Genomic DNA, 19,531 nt, shown 5'->3' with positions numbered 1-19,531 from the left:
GATCATGATAAATTCTGCCCTCTGAGTGTGCACAGCTTTGCAAAATATGATTATATTTCCTGTATATCAATGGGAGGCCAACAATATTTGCTAGAAAAAGCCAGTGATTTATTCTTACAAGATTTGTATTAACACCATTTTTCTGGGAGCATATAAAAATTAATTCCCCTGCTGTTTATATTTTCTTCTAGCTGCCATGGGTTGTGAGCAGTTCTTACTCACATTTCTGTGCTGGATGCCAAAGCAGACAGAGATAGAACTTCATTCATGAACTGCAGTGAAAATAAACATTTATGTTTGGGTTTCAAAAAATTAATATTTCATATTCAGCATTTGCTTTGCAACTACCTTAGAGGTGAAGCCATCCATATAACAAAGTGTATCTGTTCTCTGTTGAGTAGAATGAATTCGATTGTGTTATATTTAATAGGAATGTCACTGCCTTTGTGATTTATGTAAATTGCATTTGTCTCAATAATATTTGACCAAGTTGCTTTAGGATATCGTTTAATTTTAATAAAAGAAAAATATTCTCATCACTATTCTGCTCTTACATCACTTTATAGATGATATTTGACATGAACTTGCTGTATTAGTTTGCACCAGAGAATACATTTGACTAGTTTGTCAATTAAATATGTCTAGTTTGTAGAGACTAGGTTTGTCCTAAATTAGAGGCTAAAAGAAAAAGAAAACACTCACTCTATGATGGACTGCCATTCTCTTGTTACAGAAAGTTGGCTGTGATGGTTTCTTGGGGTCTCTTGCAAGGGAAGATCATTGTGGTGTATGCAACGGCAATGGGAAGTCCTGCAAAATCATTAAGGGAGATTTTAATCACACCAGAGGAGCAGGTAATTATAGTTTTATATTTTCAAAATGAATCATTTGAACAATCTTTGGGGACAGAGATTACGTTGAAAGTGACTTAGAAATGTCAGTTCTGAGTCTACTGAAGACTGTAATGGGTATTGAATGATTTTTCATGATGACATACAATACATGTGATACAAGCCAGAAATTCTAACAAACCCATTTCCCAATAATGAAAATATGAAGTCATCTGTTGTGCATTTAATAAATTGGAGCAGCAAGGGAATAATCTAATTTGCATGGGCAAATGTTATCAGGTTTCTACAGACTTATTCTCAAATGCAAAGCGTGATGTCTCACAGAGAGTAATGATTTGTTACAGCCTCAAGCCGCTGTTCAGAGTATCAGAGTATTAGGCTTCAGGTTTTCAGCTCTCCATTGTCTTTATTTTTTCTTAACATTTTTCTAAATTTGAAGGGAATAAATTTTTGGAAACACTGCAGCATGGTGGAAACAATAACAAGGGGGTGTCAGAAAATGAGGGATGATGGTCCAGATATATCAATAGTGGGAATTCATCCTCTATTCCTTTGTTTTTTTCATCCATAAATACTAATACCCAGGGGATATGAGAATGAAGTGAATATAATTGATCTACATAGTGTGAGTTTTAAAGTGATCCACAGCAAAAAAAAGTAATATAATCTATACTGAAATATAATGACCCACAAATATGCTTTATAAACAGCAAATGCTTTATATACAGGTCCTCAAGCTTATTGGGAGGAAGCAAACATTTCTTTGTTTACATGAGTGTCTCACCTGGACATCTACCTGCTGAACTCTTATTATTTGTGATTATATTTTCATCCATCATCTTTAGTATGCATATATTACAAACATCACCTTTTTCCTATTTTAAATTCCTTTCTTGGTCAAATACCAGAAAACTTGAGACTAAAATATATATTCATTTTAATACAAAAACAAGCCATTTGTGTTTGAATAATCAAGAAAACTGAATTCATTCTAGATAAAAGAATCCTTCAGAAAAGAATATTAGACACAGCCCCCTGAGGTTGAATATAAGTATTTGCTGGGTCCTAGCAGAATAAAAGAAACTTCAGCTTACGATTTTGAAGCCTAACAATAGCTAAGGCCCAGAGTAAATTACAGAACAAGATCTCAGTCTCCAAAGCTGTGAAACAGGTGACAGGTCCTCCGAGTCAAAATCTGCCATAACTCACTTAGAAAAGTCATATGGAGCTGTAACAGGCTCCCAGACTCTCAGCTAAGAAGTGCAATTATAATAAGCTTTTCAGCCTGATTGTGATGGCAGAAGTATTTATAGTACAGAAGGTCAAATGAAGTCTGAAAGACTAAAGATATAAAGATACTAGAATTTTTGAAGAATATTCTTGCATAGTTACTTAACATGCATGAAACAGTTCACCGAAGAGGACTGATGCACCCTCGACACATATCTTTCACTGTAATAACACTTGGTTTTTCCACCAAGCATAGAAAAGACAAATACCAGTTAACAAATCAGTAATGTTTATCATTCTGACTGCAGTTATGCGAGTACATTTTTCTAGGTTCCTATTATAAAAGTTGTTTCAATTGTGCTTTAATTTCCAATTTTGTTCATTTGTTTGTTTGTTGTAGGTAAGTTATATTAATGGCATCTGTTAGTTGGAAAATGTCTGAGATCCCTAAGATATTGGAATTATTGGAGACTAATAATATTGCTTTCTTCCTGAAACTCTACGCCAGTTTCCCATTGCTCACAAGAAAGAGACAAGAATTCTTAACTTGGACCATAAAAACTGTCCTGCATGACGTTGTCTCTACCTGTCTCTCCAGCATCATCTCTCATTAAGGTCCCCTTCCTTCTCTAAGCAACAGCCAGCAGATGTCTTTTAGATGCTCCAGTCGACCTCATTCCCTCCAGCACCTTGCATTTAAAAATATGGTTCTGTTAGCTTCCCCTTAGCTTTGCCTGGTTAACTCCTGGCCGTCACTTAGATCTCAGTTCAAGCGTCACTGATTCAGTGAAGTGTTCCCTGGACAACCTCCACCTCCTGTCACTAACAACTAGTTTAGTGATGTTTACCATATTTGTATCTGTGTGGTGTAGCCCTGATCACGTTTGCAATTGTACATTCATTGGTCTTTACTTCCCCACTAGGCTTTAAGATCAATGAGAAAAAATATCGTGGCTACTTTTGTTCAGTCCCATAGTCTCAATGACAGGCATAGTGTCTGATTGTTTAATATTTGTCGATTTAATTAACAGTGAAACATTACATTATTAAGAACTTTACAAAACAAAAATCTGCATGAGTCCTTAATTATATTGTGGGCTTCGTCTACTTGTGAATTTAGGAATGCTGTATTCATTTCCCTTGAGACAATTTTATCCTTATGCTTTATGGACTTCCTAGAATTTCTTGAAGGAATTGGAGCCTTCTTTGGTCCAGTTGGCCATGCACACTGTGTATGTTGTATGAGTAACACATGTGCAGACACATGTGGGTGTTTCAGTCCCTGTGCTCTATTTAGTTTGCTTAGTCATTTTTGTTGGAGCTAGAGAATAAACTTAAGAGGAATTTTTTTTTCTTGTACATTTATCACGTCTTTCATTGTAACTTGCCTAGCCAGGAGATAATTTTTTAGAGGAATTTTTAAAGGTAAATTGTATATTTGACCAGTTGTGGAACTACATAGCTATCAATATGCACCAAGGAGAAAATGGCATAAAATGTGTTCTTAGTATAAGAGCTAAGGATACCAATCCTGCGTGAGGAACTCAGCTCTTAGACCTTTTGTTTGTATCTTTGCCATGGGAGTAGGAGAGTAATAGTGTCATATATTCTATTTTATAAAATAGTAGCAATGGGTCATAGCTGGAAGCGCATAGTGGAATCAGCTCTGAGTTAAAAGCTTGGGTCAGCTAATCACTGACAGTGCGGTCTTGAAAAAGTGATTTTTTTCTGCCCACATCTGTTTTCTCATCTATTATGTGAGAAATGTAATATCTACCTTGGATGTTATCGTTATGATTAAATGTAATAATTTATATAAATAACCTATGATAGTGACTAACACATAGCCTTTCTCAAAATATGGCATTTTTTATTGTTATTTACCATGAAAATAATGATTGCTGTTGGCATTTTAAGATGGCTGATTAATAATGGATCTCTGGCTATAAAACAGGATGGGATTTTCCCATGTACAAAGCAAGCTGTCACAACATGAGGATAAGATTTATGATTTGATGTCATAGGCTTTATTCCAACTTCTAAGCTCGGTGGTAGCTGCTTTTATATTTACTTCTTTAAAAAATGTAATTCTCGATTGTGCTAAAAGGCTTACTTACTGAAAAATACCTAGGCCCCCAGTCATTGGCTATCATTCTTCAAATGTCTTCGCTTAACATTTTTCTTCCTCTCTTCTTTAAACTCAGTTTAACTCACCTATCCTCCAAGCCATTCCAGTTGAGTAACAGAAAATTGCTCTGGATAGAACTATAAACTTAGGTATAACTATTGTCCTAATGTAAAACATATGGCTGCGTTTACTGCTAAACTCAAACAGGTATTTCCAGTTACTACCTACCCAGTCTTTTTTTTTTAACATCCTAACACTTAGCTGAATTCGCTTACTCAGAGATTAACAGTTACCTCTTGATTGTGACATCCAGGCACAACCTCCTTTGCCACTTTTCTCTTTGATGTCTCTGAAGTTTATGACACAGTTGACCAACAGCTCTTCTTGAGATTATCTAATCCACGGAGTCCCGCTACACCAAAATAGCCAGATCTCCTCCTTCTCAGGGTTATTCCTTCTCTATATTCTTTCCTGATTTAGTTTTAATCTCTGTTAAAAACTATGACTGTTGCCCTGGCCAGGAAAGCTCAGTTGGTTAGAGCATAGTCCCCATACGCTAAGGTTGCAGGTTCGATCCCTGATCCCCGGTCAGGACACATACAAGACTCAAACAAGGAAGGCATAAATAAGTGGAACAACAAATCTCTTTCTCTCTCTAAAAGTCAATAAATAAAAATTAAAAGTAAAATTGAGAGATTTTCAATTGAAGAAAAACAAACAGCCCTGGCCAGTGGCTCAGTCGATTAGAGCATCGTCCCACCACCGAAGGGTTGTGGTTTCAGTTCCTGGTCAGGGCACATACCTGGGTTGCTGGTTCTATCCGTGGACAGGGCACCTGAGGGAGGTGACCAACTGATGTGTTCTCTCACATTGATGTTTCTTTCTCTCTCTCTCTTCTTCTCTCTCCCAAATCAATAAAAAACATAGCCTCCGGTGAGGATCTGTAAAAACAAACAAACCAAAAAACACAACAAACTATGACTGTCACCAAGGTGGAGTTCTCCCTTGATTTCCTCCACTTACTTCCATGGCTTGAATGGCTGCCTCTGCAAAGATGCCTCCCGAAGGTACCTCAATAGTCTGCCCTTTCTCCGGAGTCCCAGATGTTCGGGATTCCTACTGGATATGTTCACTAGTGTGTTCCCCCGTTTCGTAAAGTACAAATTCCAAAGCCGAGCTGATCAGATTCTTACTACCACTTGACTTTCACGGTGCTGTAAGCAGTGGCCTCATTCTCACATAAGTAATAATAAAGCATGGAGTTCAATGTTTATTTTCCCACTTTCTCTTGGTTCTCAAGTTCAGAATTTTTTTTATCTTTCACAGTGCCTTCTGAAATTACTACCTCGGCCTCTACCATTCTTAGAGTTTTACATTAGGCTCCTGACACTGTTATCCACAACCATATTGCTGGGTATCCTGCATCCGGCTCTCCAATAAAGCCTCTCAAGCCAGTATCTGATTACCAAAGATAAAGTCCCCCTCACCAGCACCTGGTTACCAAGTTCCTTACTGTCGAATGTTCAGTAGCTGCAAAGTGACAAATGCAGTGCCCCGGGCATACGTTAAAACTCTCTTTACTGGACCCATCTTCTTATTCTGTCAGAATTATTTTATTCACGTGCTCCTAAGGATACCACTTGCTCCCTTACTTTTCTTTACATACAGTGAATTCTTCCTTTTTCTATGTGTATGTGTATGTGTATAAAAATATATATATCCATATCCTATCCAGTCTTCAAAGACAGTTCATCTGCTTCTTTGTGATGCTTTCCTTGACTGTAAATTGTTCTGTCCTCTGAATCAGTGGTTCCGGCTGAGGTCAGTGTTTCTCAAGCATGAGTAATGTATATAACCATTTACAAGGGAAAAATAAAAAATAAATCCCACTTCTGTGAGTTAAAAATAGCAGCAAACCTTTTGAGTGATGATGTGATCAGAGAAGGGGGACAGTTTAAACAACATGGTTTATATCCTTTAGCAGGGAGTTAACGGTATCATTTTGCATATGATCTTTTAAACATAATTTTTGAAGTTTTATTTAACTCATATCTATATAAGGTATTTCTGCTTTGTCTTTCCAATTCAATTGAGTGCAGAGACCTTTTTGCCTAATTTCTGTGTACAAGTAGGTGATAAGCAGGTGTTTCTATTTTCATTGCTGCCTGTTTGTTCATGTAACAAAATGACAGTGCTTGTGTAGTTTGGTATTACTAACAATGGTGCAACTGAATAAGCAGTGTTTGCTAATGGAAATTATGATTCTAAAAGCATAATCCCAGCCACTGCCACCAGGTGGGGTGTATGCTACCTTTTGGTTTATACCAAATAATTGAAACAATTTCAGGAATTTGAATAATTAATCAGTAGCAGACAACTCTGAGATGAACTATTGTGCTTTCAAAAGTAGCTTTGAAATTAAACTTCTGTCAGATATATGGAGCTACACACGTATATTCAGAGAAATATTAAATATTATTTCAATATAAGTTTAAAGCTAAAAAGGTAAGTAGCTATATTTTTCTGCACTAAATGAAGTCTTGATCTTGACTTTTTCTGCATATTCTTCCTTCTGTCCCACATTGTCTTTTCACCTTATTTCACTTCAAGCTTTATATTCCTAAAATTCTGCTGAAAAACCTTTCCTGAGAAACAACTAGTGTTTTGCTTCTAGCTGTCGGCCACCTTCCTAGGTGACACTAGATTGCTTGGTGTGGCCTTACAGCTACTTGTCTAGATCCCCAATTTCAAAACCCTTTGTTCGTCTCCGCAGGGAAAGGTGGGTCTCTTCTGTCCTGTGCTCAGCTACTCCGGGACCTGATGCCCTTCCTGGTGCACTGCCTTCTTCCCCCCACTTTCTAACTTAAATGAGGTCCTTGAGCAGAATCTGAGGCTATTTGCTCTGTTCCAAGATCCACTGTGTTTCTAACCTGGCTGTTTCATTGTGCTTTTTCGCCTCACAATTCATAAGATATCCATGAGCTTTGACACAAAATGCAGTTGTCTGTTTGCCCTTGATAGTGCTGTGGACTTAACATCTTTCCCAGAAACTTCTCCACTTGAAATTATGACAGCTTTTGTACTTAAAATTTTTGTTTTGTTTTGTTTCCGTAGGTATTGAAATATCAAAGCAAAAAACAAAACCAAAGGAAGAAAGGGCAAGTCAACTAAGAGACGAGATCTCCTAAGATCTCGAGATTTATTTCATGATTTATTGACCCTTGCAGGTTATGTGGAAGTGCTGGTGATACCTCCTGGAGCAAGAAGAATCAAAGTCGTGGAGGAAAAGCCGGCACACAGCTATTTAGGTAACCTGTGTTACAGACCAGAGCCCATCCAAGCCCGAGCCCAGCTCCCTGCCCTGAGGGTGCGATGAGACAAGGATGTCAGTCTGTTTCTAGTTAGATGTGTGAATTTCCCAGGAAGCACCTTTGTCGTATCAAGTAGAAATTTCTTTCCAGGGACTTCCCAGGAGCAAAAGCAATCTGGTTGTCTATGTGTTTTGGAGGGGTATAAATTGATTCCACATGTTAGTCCATGTTAAAAAAACACACACACTCATTGGAGGATCTGGGTGTGTTTTATTTCATATGTATGCATTTGTATAAAACATTTCATAAATATATTTATTTCATATATATACACATATGTATATATATCACATATGTAAATGCATATATACATGTGTGTATGTATAATGATTGCTTTAGACTCAGGAAATCTTGTAGGATTCTTAAAAAAAATTTTCTACATACTAAAAGGACTTAATCTTTTAATGGGAAATAACGTTCTTTCTTGCCTCACCTATGTAGAGAGCATTTAAAATTTTTAATTATTGCTTGTGGAAAGCATTGTATCAGCTATTTTAATTAGGCCAATTAATTATTTTTAAATATATGAAAGCAAATAGTAAATTGTCAAAATACATATTGCTTTGTATGTTCAAATTTCAAACTAAGTCATGAAATGATCTTTTATAATCATGGCATCACAGGTAGAGGGCTGACAAAAACATAATATTCTCCCAAATTTAAACATTGTATTTATAATGTCTTTTTTTTCCTTAACAAAAATAATGTCCTCATTATTCTTTCTCAAATAAGAAATAGTATGTCAATCGAAAGATACTTTGTACATGGTAAAAAAATTCAATATTACGTGGTTGTTTGTACTCTACAATATTGAAAATGGCCTACATTCAGATTGCATTATTTTCCCTATTAGGGCTTGCTTTCTAGGAGTAGGAAGATTTGAGGAAGTTTTGTCATGTTACACACTCATTAGTTTATTACTAATATTTAAGTTTTTTGTTTTTACCTCCTATGGTTTTAAAATGCATTTTAGGTGCAAGTAAATCATTTCAAATGTCCAAATTCAGATTAAAGCTCTAATACCCAGTTTTTGGAGACACTGTGCAAACTCTAAACAATTTCAAAATATTCATTCGATAGCAGACATTTGGCATTACACTGGGGATTTCCCCCAAGCTGGAAAAGACTATGGGTGTCTCCAACGGAGTTATCTCAGAGTCTTCAGAACTCTACGCTGCACTATGACTTTTAAAATCCTGAAAAATGTCGCTAAATGCACAAGCCAATTTTTTTAATTTTAATTTTTTTTTGTTTAAATATGTCTTTAGTGATTTCAGAGAGAGCAAGGGAGAGGGAGAGAGAGAGAAGCATCAACAATGAGAGAGTCATTGATCGGCTGCCTCCCGCATGCCCCCTGCTGGGGATTGAGCCCTAAACCCAGGCACTTGCCCTGACCGGGAATCGAACATAGGCTGATGCTCAACTGCTGAGCCACGCCGGCCGGGCCTCAAACCAACTTTACAAATGGGAAATCTCCATGCTCTCTCTAATTCCTGTTTCCCAGGCTCTTCAACAATCCAGTCTTGTGTCTGTCTCCCTTCTACAGTCTAATTGCCTTGGTCAAGATCAGCAAATGCCCTCCAGATTGACAATCCAACGGTCACATGATATTTGACTAATAAACAGCATTAGAATGGTTGCTCAGTTCATTAAACACTTTCTTCTTTTGGCTTCTAAGACCTGATGCCCCCTAACTCATTGGATATCCCTTACTGGTTTCTTTTGTAGCATTCTCAACCTCTACATGGTTTCCAGATGTTTCTGTACTGTGGGCTCAAACCAGGGCCCTGCTCTCCTTCCTGCTATATTGTCTCCCTAGGGAATTCCATCTTGTTCCATTACTTCCCATGTTTATTTTCTGCAAATTATCAAATGTCTCCTATGCACGTCAGAAATAACCACCTCAGAAATCATAAGTTTAAATAAAAAATTTTATTTCCATCCCATGCCGAAATCTCTTTCTCCTTTGGTTTTCCCCATTATAGTAATTGCCACCCTATTAGTGTTTTATGACTCCTGTAACAATTATCATGAACTTGTAGGTTTCAAAAAAATAAATGTATTCTCTCACAGCTCTGGAGGCCATAATCAGTTTCAGTGGATCAAAATTCGAGGTGGCTGCAAAGCCATGCTCTCCCTGGAGGCTAGGAAAACTTCAGGGCCTTGCCCCTTCTAGCTTCTGGTAACTATCAGCATTCTTTTGCTTGTTATTACATCATTCCAACATCTGCCTCCTTAGTGTCAATGCCTTCTCTTCTTTTTCTGTGTTTAAACCTCCGTCTTCCTACCTCTTATAAGAATACGTGTTGATTGCACTTCAGGCCCAGTTGGATAATCCAGGATAATCTCCCCATCTCAAGATCCTTAACCTAATCACATCGGCAAAATTTGCTTGTTTGTTTGCCTATTTGCCATGTAAGGTAGCATTCTAGGTTCCAGGGATTCAGACATGGGTATCTTTTTTCTCTTCGCTAACACTTTTTTTTTAATTGTGGTAAAATGCACATAAAATTTACCATTTTAACTGTGTTAGGTATACAGTTCATTGGCATTGAATACGTTTGTTCAGTTGTATAACCACAGCCACCGCCATCCATCTCCAGAAATTTCGTCTTACAAAACTGGAACTCTATACCCATTAAATGTCAACTTCCCCTCCCCCCCCACCCCCTGCTACCCACCATTAAGCTTTCTGTCTCTGAATTTTACTACTCTACACACCTCATATATGTCAAATCATTACAGTAAGTGCCCTTTGGTGACCGATTTATACCACTTATGGGAGTGTCCTCCAAAGCTCCCCATGCTGTGTCGTGTCAGCGTTCGCTTCACTCTTCAGGCCGGATAATGGCCCATCATCTGTATCTATCCCTTGGTGCCCTTTCCTTCCCTCAGCCCCGGGCGCTTGGCCTTTTGCACCTTAGCTGTGTGAGCGATGTTGCCACGAGCACGGATGTACGAATCTTTCTTCAAGCCCATGCTTTTCACTCTTTTCATCATATACCCAGAAGCAGGATTGCTGAGACCTATGGTAACTCTGTTTTTAATGGTTTTGAGGAACTGCCACGCCCATTTTCCATTCCCACCAACATGGGCCCGGGTTTCTGTGTCGGGGGTGCTCTCTGCCTGCTGTGCGTTTCAATAGTGGCCTCCTGAGCTCGGGGTGCTGTCTCTGTGCGGGTTTCACTGCATTTCTCTCATCATCACAGAGGCTGAGCCTCTTTTCGTGTGCTTGTGGGCCATTTACATATATCCTTGGGAAAATGTCTATTTTAATTCTTTTTTCCATTTTTGAATTAGGTTGCTTGTTGGTTTTTTTGTTGATGAGTTTTAGGAGTTCTCTATATGTTCTAGATATTAGTCCCTTATCAGATACATGATTTACAAATATTTTCTCCCATTCTGTGGGTTTTTATTCTGTTAATAGTGTGTTTTGGTGCACAAAAGTTTATGTATATGCAATTATTTTTAATTTTCATGAAGTTTAATTTGTCTCCTTTCTTTTATTGCCTGTGCCTTTGGTGCCAAGAAATCCCTGCCAAATTTAGGGCCGTAAAGCTTTTTGCCTTATGTTTTCTTCTAAGAGTTTTATAGTTTTAGGTCTTACATTTAGATCTTTGATCCATTTTGAGTTAATTTTTGTATATGGTGTTAGTTAAAAGGTCCTACTTCATTGTTCTGTTTGTAGTTACTCAGTTTTCCCAGCACCACTGGTTGAAAGACTGTCCTTTCTCCACTGAATGATCTTGGCAACCTTGTCAAAAATCATTTGGCTATGGTTTATTTCTGGGATCTGTATTCTATTCCATTGGTCTATATATCTGTTTTTTATGCCAGTAGCACACTGTTTTGATTAGTGTAGCTTTCTAGTAAGTTTTGAAATCAGGAAGTGAAAGTCTCCAGCTTTGTTCCTACTTTTCAAGATTGTTTTGGCTATTTAGAGTCACTTGAGATTCCATAGGAATTTTAGGATAGTTGTTTTTTTTTTTAATTTCTGCAAAAAAAATAAATAAAGGCCATTGGGATTTTGATAAGGATTGCATTGAATTTGTAGGTTACTTTGGGTAATATTAACATCTTAACAATATTAAGCCTTACAATCCATGAAGCTGGAATGTGTTTCCATTTACGTCTTCTTTCATTTCTTTCAACAGTGTTTTTTAGTTTTTATTGCATAAATCTTTTACCTCCTTGGTTAAGTTAATTCCCAAGGTTTTTCTTCTTTCTTTTTGATGCTATTGTAAATATGATTGTTTTCTTAATTTCATTTTCTGATTGTTTATTGTTAGTGTATAGAAATGCAGCTGCTTTTTGTGTGTTGATTTTCTACCCTGCTACTTTACTGAATTCATTTATTAGTTCTGTGTTGTTTTTTATAAAATCTTTAGGGTTTTCTATATATAAGATCATATCATTTGTGAACAGAAATAATTTTACTTCTTTCTTTCTGATTTGGATGCTTTTCGTGCTCCTGAATTTGGTTTTCTAGTATTTTGTTGAGGATTTTTACATCAATGTTTATTAGGGAAATTGGTCTGTAGTTTTTTGTTTTTGCAGTGTTCTTGTCTGGCTTTGGTATCAAGAAAATACTGGTCTCATAGAATGAGCTAGGAAGTCTTCCTTGCACTTCAGGTTTTTGGAAAATTTGAGCATTGATGTTAGTTCTTTAAATGTTTGGTAGAATTTACCAATGAAGCCATAAGGTCCAGGGCTTTTCTTGGCTGGGATATTTTGATTACTGATTCATTCTGCTTACTAGTCTTTAGGTATATTTAGGATTTCTTTTTCTTTGTGATTCAGTCTTGGTAGGTTTGGTGTTTATCGGAATTTGTTCATTTCAATGAACAATTTGTTAGCGTACAATTGTTCATAGTATTTTTTACAGTCCTTTTTATTTCTGTAACATCATTTGTAATGTCCTCACTTTCATTTCTGATTTTTTAGTTGTCTCTTTTTTCCCCTTAGTCCATCTAGCTTAAAGGTTTGTCAATTTTGTTGATCTTTTCAAAGAACCAACTTCTGGTTTTGTTGATTTTTCTCAGTTATATTTCTATTCTTTATTTCACTTACCCAGGCTCTAACTTCATTATTTTCTTCCTGCTGGGAGCTTTTTCTAGTTCTTTAAGTTGTAAAGTTAGGTTGTTAATTTGAGATCTTTCTTTTCTTACTGTAAGTGTTTATAGCTCTTAATTTCCTCCAATAGCACTGCTTCAGTTTGGGGGTGTTGTGTTTTCATTTCCATTTGTCTCAAGACATTTCCAAATTTCCCTGTGATTTCTTCTTTGATCCATTGGTTGGCTGAGTATATTGTTTCTTTTTCCACAAATTTGTGAATTTTCCACTTTTCCTTCTGTTGTTGCTTTCTAACTTCATCCCATTGTGGTTACAGAAGGTACCTTATATGATCTCTATCTTTTAGGACATGGATATCTTTGGGGAGGGGCATTATTTATCCTACTGCAGTCACTAATTGCTATCCAGTGGTATATACTGAAGTTAGGAATTCCCTTGATCTCTCTTCACTGCTCTAATACATCAGCAAGTCCTGTCAGTTACTCAGATCTATCCCTTTCTTTCCATATCCACTTGTGACCCCTAACCAGGCTACTCCCTATGGCATTTGTCCTGCTTTGTTTCCTGAGTGCGATCACTTATCACGGAATTTTATTTGTTCACTGGCATGCTTCTTTATATATGTCTATCTCTATTGTTAATTCTTAAAGGCAGGGGTCGTTGTGCTCAGAGCTGTATCTGCAGTAACTGAAACAGAGTCTGGCACACAGGAAGTAATAAAGACTTTCTGAGTGAATTTTAATTAAGAAAAGATGGTTCACATTTGTATAGTGATTAGTATGAGCCAGCGCATTAAATACGCATTAAATAAATCTTCACAATAACTCTATGAAGTGTGTACCACTAAGTTCCCAATTTTTAAATCAGACAATAAAGGAACAGAGTTTAACTTTCTTTTCCAAGGTCACACATCTAAAAACCTATGATCCTAAATTTAAACCCAAGCAGTATGGTCATAATATCTGGTCCCTGCTCTCTCCTTTTCACTTTCTCTATTTTAATCATTGCTTTCCATGCAACACTTGTGACTTTAAAATACATGTCATATATGAACAAATTTTCCTCAAACTTCCCCCACATTTCTGCTTTTCCCCCTTCTATTAACTAATGTGATCAATTGTGTAGAATTAATTCAGCAAAATGCAAGTCATGAAATGACTGTGTCCTATTGCTACCTCCACTTCTGCCAGATCCCATCCATCTTTTTTCCCTGGTGCAGATCTCTAAAACATAAATCGCCAATCCCCTTTTGTCATTAAAAGACCATTCACCTTCAAAATGGAATTACACATCTGCATTAAGTGCCTGGCCTCCTGGTCAGTTTTCCTTGTGCTTAGTATAAGGCTTAGGCCTAAGTTACCAGGGTCTTTTACTTGTATCAGGAAATAGCATCAGTGCCCCTAAATGTCCTGAATACTAGTCTGGAGATTAAATCAAGGTCAAAATGCTAATATATTACCAAGGTTTTTCGAGAACCCACTAAGTTCCCTTATTTGCTTAAGTGAGGAAAATGCAATTATTCTGATGAATTAGAGGAAGGAGCAAGAATGAAGACAGAGACCAGTTGCATAATCCAATCAAGATAATAGGCAGGGCAGGGGACACGCACAGCGGCCTTTAGGGACATTGAAGAAGTTTAACTGTTGAAACTTACTGGAAAATAGGTGTGAGTATTGATAGATGATTAAGATTCAACTAGGTTTCTGGCTTAAACAACTGGGCAAATAATAATGGCACTTACTGAGATAAGGCACCTGCAGGAGGGGCAAATTTGGAAAAAAAAAGAAAAAGAAATGACACAGTATTAAAATCCTAGATTTCAAGCCTAAAGGCTCCTTTGCGCATTGGAAGGAAGTCATTGAAAATCTTTCTCTGAAAATGCATTAGGAAAAGGAAAGGAAAGTTGATCTCCTGGCAAATTGATTATTCCTTAACAAATTAACTTGTCTACATCAAACTGTATATTATCTCATAGAAAGCCTTTAATTTCCTCCCAGTACAATTATTCGTTTTCATTACTCTCTGAGTTGCGTTCCCATATGCAATTCTGAAGGTGGTGGCTTTATTACTTTGTTAATAATTTAATGATTTATCAAAAAGCCTAAAATGGAGAGTAGAGTAGGTCAGATAGACTATATGTTACATCTTTACAAAATCATTATAGCTTATGATTTTTAAAAATCTCAAAAAGGTCATATGGGCTAACTTACCTTACCTGCAGTTTAGCGTACAACCCACTATGGAAAAGCTTCTCACTAAAAACAATTAAAATTGTTGAGCAAAATACAAAAGGAGGAAAAAAGAACACTTTTCAAATTTATCTCCGAACTGGAAAGAAATTAAGGAATCCTCACGTACCCAAATCAGTATTAGCCTGCGTGGAGCCCCACTTATGCTTAATCCTGGTGACCAGTTTAGACTTGGAGAGCCAAGGGATACTGTGGACAGAAAACAAGTCCTAAGACCTTTGCAAAGTGGAGACTCTAGTAGGAGAACCCTGCATAAAGCAGAGCCCCAAAGGACTACAGGCTCAATGTGAAGGGGAGATAGAAATGCATTTGCACTTAAAAGATGAAAGAAAGGAAATCTTAACGATGGTACTAGGCAGAAGTAGAAAATCAACTTGCCTGAAAATTTTTAACCAAAAGTAAATTTTCATATGGATTTGCTGCAGCACCAGTTTACCCTATGAAGTCCAAAACCCTCAAGAGGGTTAATTTAATGAGGTTACCTAGGTGGTTGGCATATGCAAATACAATTTCTTTTGATATAATGCACCTTCAGGCCAGGTCTCGAAGGAATACTATAAGAACAAATATAATTGTACAGTAAAAAAATACCTTTAGAAAACACAAAAGGAAATAGACACTACAAACAAAACAGTAAAAATAAAGTCAAGAAGAACGAGACACGTAAGTTGTGTCACATAGAGAAAATATAAAAAATATTATGGTCAATATGTTTAAATATATAAAGAAGATATTTAAAAATAAGAATAAATAAAAATTGACTAAACACATATTTAGAGAACCAAATCTAATTTTTAAAATAAAAATTTAAAAACAATAGAAAACTTGATAAGAGAAAAATAACAGAAAAATACAGCAAGCAGGAAAAAAGAAAGCACAGAAATAAGATAGTATAAACAAATGAAAACATACCAGCAATTTAAACACCTAAGTCTTTAGTTAGAAGAAAAAATTTATAAGATTGGACTTTAAAAATAATTTAGGTATATGATTTTTTTAAGAAGTTTTTTTCAGGCTTTTTTTTTTTTAGATATTTTTCAAAAATATTTCTTTATAATTGTGCCTTGAATATATGCTGAAATACAGGGGGAATGTGGAACTATACTGGCCATAGTACAAAGCTAGGCCAAAAAGATTTCTCAAAATATTTAATAGACTTTAAGAGAAATATAAGGAAATACTGTACCTTTTAGGGGAAAATCATTATTTATAATCAATTTAGTATTATCTGAAGTATATCCATTTTTAGAGGGTAATAGCTATTTTCAAAGTGTTGAGAGTTTTCTGTCAATATATTTCTTTACAAGTTTAAAATTCAAGGTAAAAATAATATTTATATACTTTTCATAAATCTGAAAATAGGTATGTTTAGTATTTTATCTAAAACATACTTTATATGCAATACATTATAAATATATTTATTTGCTAGAAATTAAGATTGATGAGGAAAATTTCAATAATTTTATTAATACATTGCTTGTAATAATGTGAATATAAGCACTAGAAAAATCCCTCAGTGGACCAGAAAAACGTTAACAGATGATGAATAGTTTGTTTAGTTAATTTAAATAAAAATGCAAATGATGAGTAAGCAAATGAAAAATGTCTTTAACCTCCATAGTAATGAAACGAAACAAGAGTTTTTATTTAATATTTATTTATTTATTTGTTTTAAATATTTTTTCATTGATTTCAGAGAGGAAGAGAGAGGGAGAGAGAGAGAGAAACATTGATAAGATGGAAACATCAATCATCTGCCTCCTGCACGCCCCCTACTGGGGATCAATCCCGAAACCCAGTATGTGCCCTGACTGGGAATCGAACCAGTGACCTCCTGGTGCATGGGACAATGCTTAACCAACTGAGCCACACCGGCTGAGCTGAAACAAGAGTTTTTTTGAAAAAAATCTAGATTATTCAAAATTTAACTCCTAAAATTTCTTCTTACCCATTTCTTTTTCTGGAGAAAGGTGTTTCCAAGAGGGTTTCCAGAAACGGGCACTCTAGTCACTATTATAGAAGCATAAATTGATGCAACCTTTATGAAAACCAATTTAAAATTGTTTTTGAAAATCTATAAATGTACAATTTTTTTGGCTCTCTAATTCCAAATCTGGGAATCTATCCAAGGGAAATATTCAGATGTACACATAACTAGTGAACAGCATATTTATCTGAGCATTATTTACGATATAAAAAACATGGAAACCTCAAACATTCAATAAATAGAGATTAGCTTAAATAATATTTAGGAAGATTATTGGCTTAAGCTATCGAATATTTTCATAGAATTATGACACAAAAGCCTTTGATGAACCTGTAAATGACTTTTGAAAGAGAATTCAATTATATGGGAGAGTCTAAAATTTTAATTTAAAACATTAAATCATTCGGGGGAAAAAAGAATGTCTTTATTTTAAAATGGTAATCATAACATCTCATTTCCATGTCACAAATCTTATTTAAATAGTAGCAGAGATCAGATCAAAAAAGAAATAGAGAAAAGAATATAGGTAAACAAAGTTATTCTGTAAAATCCCATACAAATGATGTCTGTTTATGGGTGAGAATTAGCATTTTCCCCCCATTTTTGTACACAGAAAGTCACAAACTAGGGATATGAAGAGGTCTTGAGTTCTGTTTTTAAAACCAACATATTATTTTTGAAATTTCTTGTAACAAATATAACTCAGTCTTTTGTTGTTTCTTAATCCTCACCTGAGGATATGATTTATATTAATCTGAGAGAGAGAGAGAGACATTGATGTGAGAGAGAGACATTGATCGGTTGTCTCCTGATCGATCAAACTCTCAAACTTTCATTGCACAGGATGGTGCTCCTGCCAACTGAGCCACCTGGCCAGGGCCAACCTTGTCATCTTAACCTGTTAGCTAACATGCTATTTAATGATGATTCTTTAATGACACACTTTCCTGAGTGGCATGGGAGATACGGAGCATGTAAAAGATGCCATGCTGGCTCTCACATTCTTCGTAGGATCAGTGTATAGACAACTCAGACACACGGAGCCTTAAAATAAGAATATATTAAAGAATGAGTGATGAAGGACCAAAGTAAAAGCTACAGCCATCAAATGTCCAAAGGAGTTTGGAGGAGGTCAAGATAAATATAGCCACAAAGGTGGGAAGGTTTCAGGACAGAAGGAGAGCTTGTGGCTCTTGCTGTGATTTTGAACTTTCCCAGCGAGGTCATGCCTCATGCTTTGGGTCAGGGAGTTGACCCATTGGTTTAGAAATGAATGAAACACTTTTAATGAAGTCATTGTGAAGTGGATATTGATTGACGCTGCTTACTGATTAATTCTCATGTTTTTGAACCTCTTTGTAGCTCTCCGAGACACTGGGAAACAGTCTATCAATAGTGACTGGAAGATTGAACACTCTGGAGCCTTCACTCTAGCGGGAACTACTGTCCATTACATAAGACGAGGCCTCTGGGAGAAGATCTCTGCTAAAGGTCCTACTACGTCACCTTTACACCTCCTGGTATGAGGGGCAAGTTGATAACATTGCATCGTCAGCTCCCTTTGGCCGTGGACATTCCCACCGTGCCTTCACTAATCTTTTTTCCAAATTTGAAATGTCAGGTAGACATTTAAAATCACTTAAGAGGCAAATGTTTTTAGGGATTTTTAAAATGTGTTTTTAATTGTGATATATAAAAACAAAAATTATTATAAGAGAAACAAAATTTTATAGAGACCCGCAGACGCAAAGTCGAGGTGAAGTACTAAGCAGAGTGGCTGTCTGTGAAGGGAGTGCTGTAATATGGTAAATCACAGCACTGTGTACATCCATGAAATGGGCCTTGTCTCAATCTGTGTAAAATGCCTTTGATAAAATGGTACTGTTTCTGGGTACCGTTGTTGAACAGGGCTTCCAATTACTCTCTTCTGTTTTCTTACTAGGTTAATTGGTTCCCGTAAAGAATCATGAAAATTGGAATGTTTGGGATAAGTTTGCTTACCATGTAATGAAAGACTTAGGTATGAGGCAGAACAGAGTTTGGAGTGAAAAAAGCAGGACCACGGGGCCCTGTGCTCCAGCTAGTGGCAAGTTAAAATGCCCTGTTTGACCTTCACCACTGCAGTCAGTGCTAACAGCTTAGGAGCCAGAGGGCTGACTGCACAGCTGGCCTGCTTTCCATCCCAGCGACAAAGCCTAAAATTCAGACACTTCAACACCTCTTTAAGTCCACACGCAAAAACAACTTTAAAACACGATCGGCTGACTCTTTATTTGGAGTGTGGTATGCCACATTATTTAATATTGCCACAGAATTTAAGTTGAATTCGTCTTCAATTGGAGACATCTGTGTTGCTAGACTAGGCACTAGAGGTTTAAATCTTGTATTGGCCGATTTGCTTCTCCTACTTGAATGTGCCTGCAAAGCACCTGGGGTTCTTGCTAAAAGGCACACTGATTCATTCGGTCTGGGGATGAGCCCGAATTCTGCATTACTAACTAGCGCCTAGGCAATGCTGCCACTGCTAGTCCAGGGACCACATTTAAATAACAGTGTTTTCTAGAACTGCAATCAACAAGCTTTACCAACAGAGATAAAGGGAGCAAGGAGAGTTGCATGGGGATTGTCTGTTCCAAATCTTG

The 19,531-nt window shown here is 36.5% G+C and overlaps 1 protein-coding gene across 1 annotated transcript in view; it reads left to right on the top strand.

Annotated features, from left to right (window-relative positions):
• ADAMTS19 (ADAM metallopeptidase with thrombospondin type 1 motif 19) overlaps window positions 1-19,531 on the top strand; it is a 219,007-nt gene that overhangs the window by 154,117 nt on the left and 45,359 nt on the right. Inside the window, exons 15-17 of the mRNA XM_087816415.1 lie at window positions 734-854; window positions 7,437-7,517; window positions 18,252-18,409. Coding sequence (XP_087672541.1) covers window positions 734-854; window positions 7,437-7,517; window positions 18,252-18,409 — 360 coding nt within the window. The remainder of the gene's footprint in view (window positions 1-733; window positions 855-7,436; window positions 7,518-18,251; window positions 18,410-19,531) is intronic.

This window comes from Miniopterus natalensis, chromosome 4, assembly GCF_054644295.1.
Source record: "Miniopterus natalensis isolate mMinNat1 chromosome 4, mMinNat1.hap1, whole genome shotgun sequence".
NCBI classification, from domain to species: Eukaryota; Metazoa; Chordata; class Mammalia; order Chiroptera; family Miniopteridae; genus Miniopterus; species Miniopterus natalensis.
This window is presented reverse-complemented; position numbering and strand designations above follow the sequence as displayed.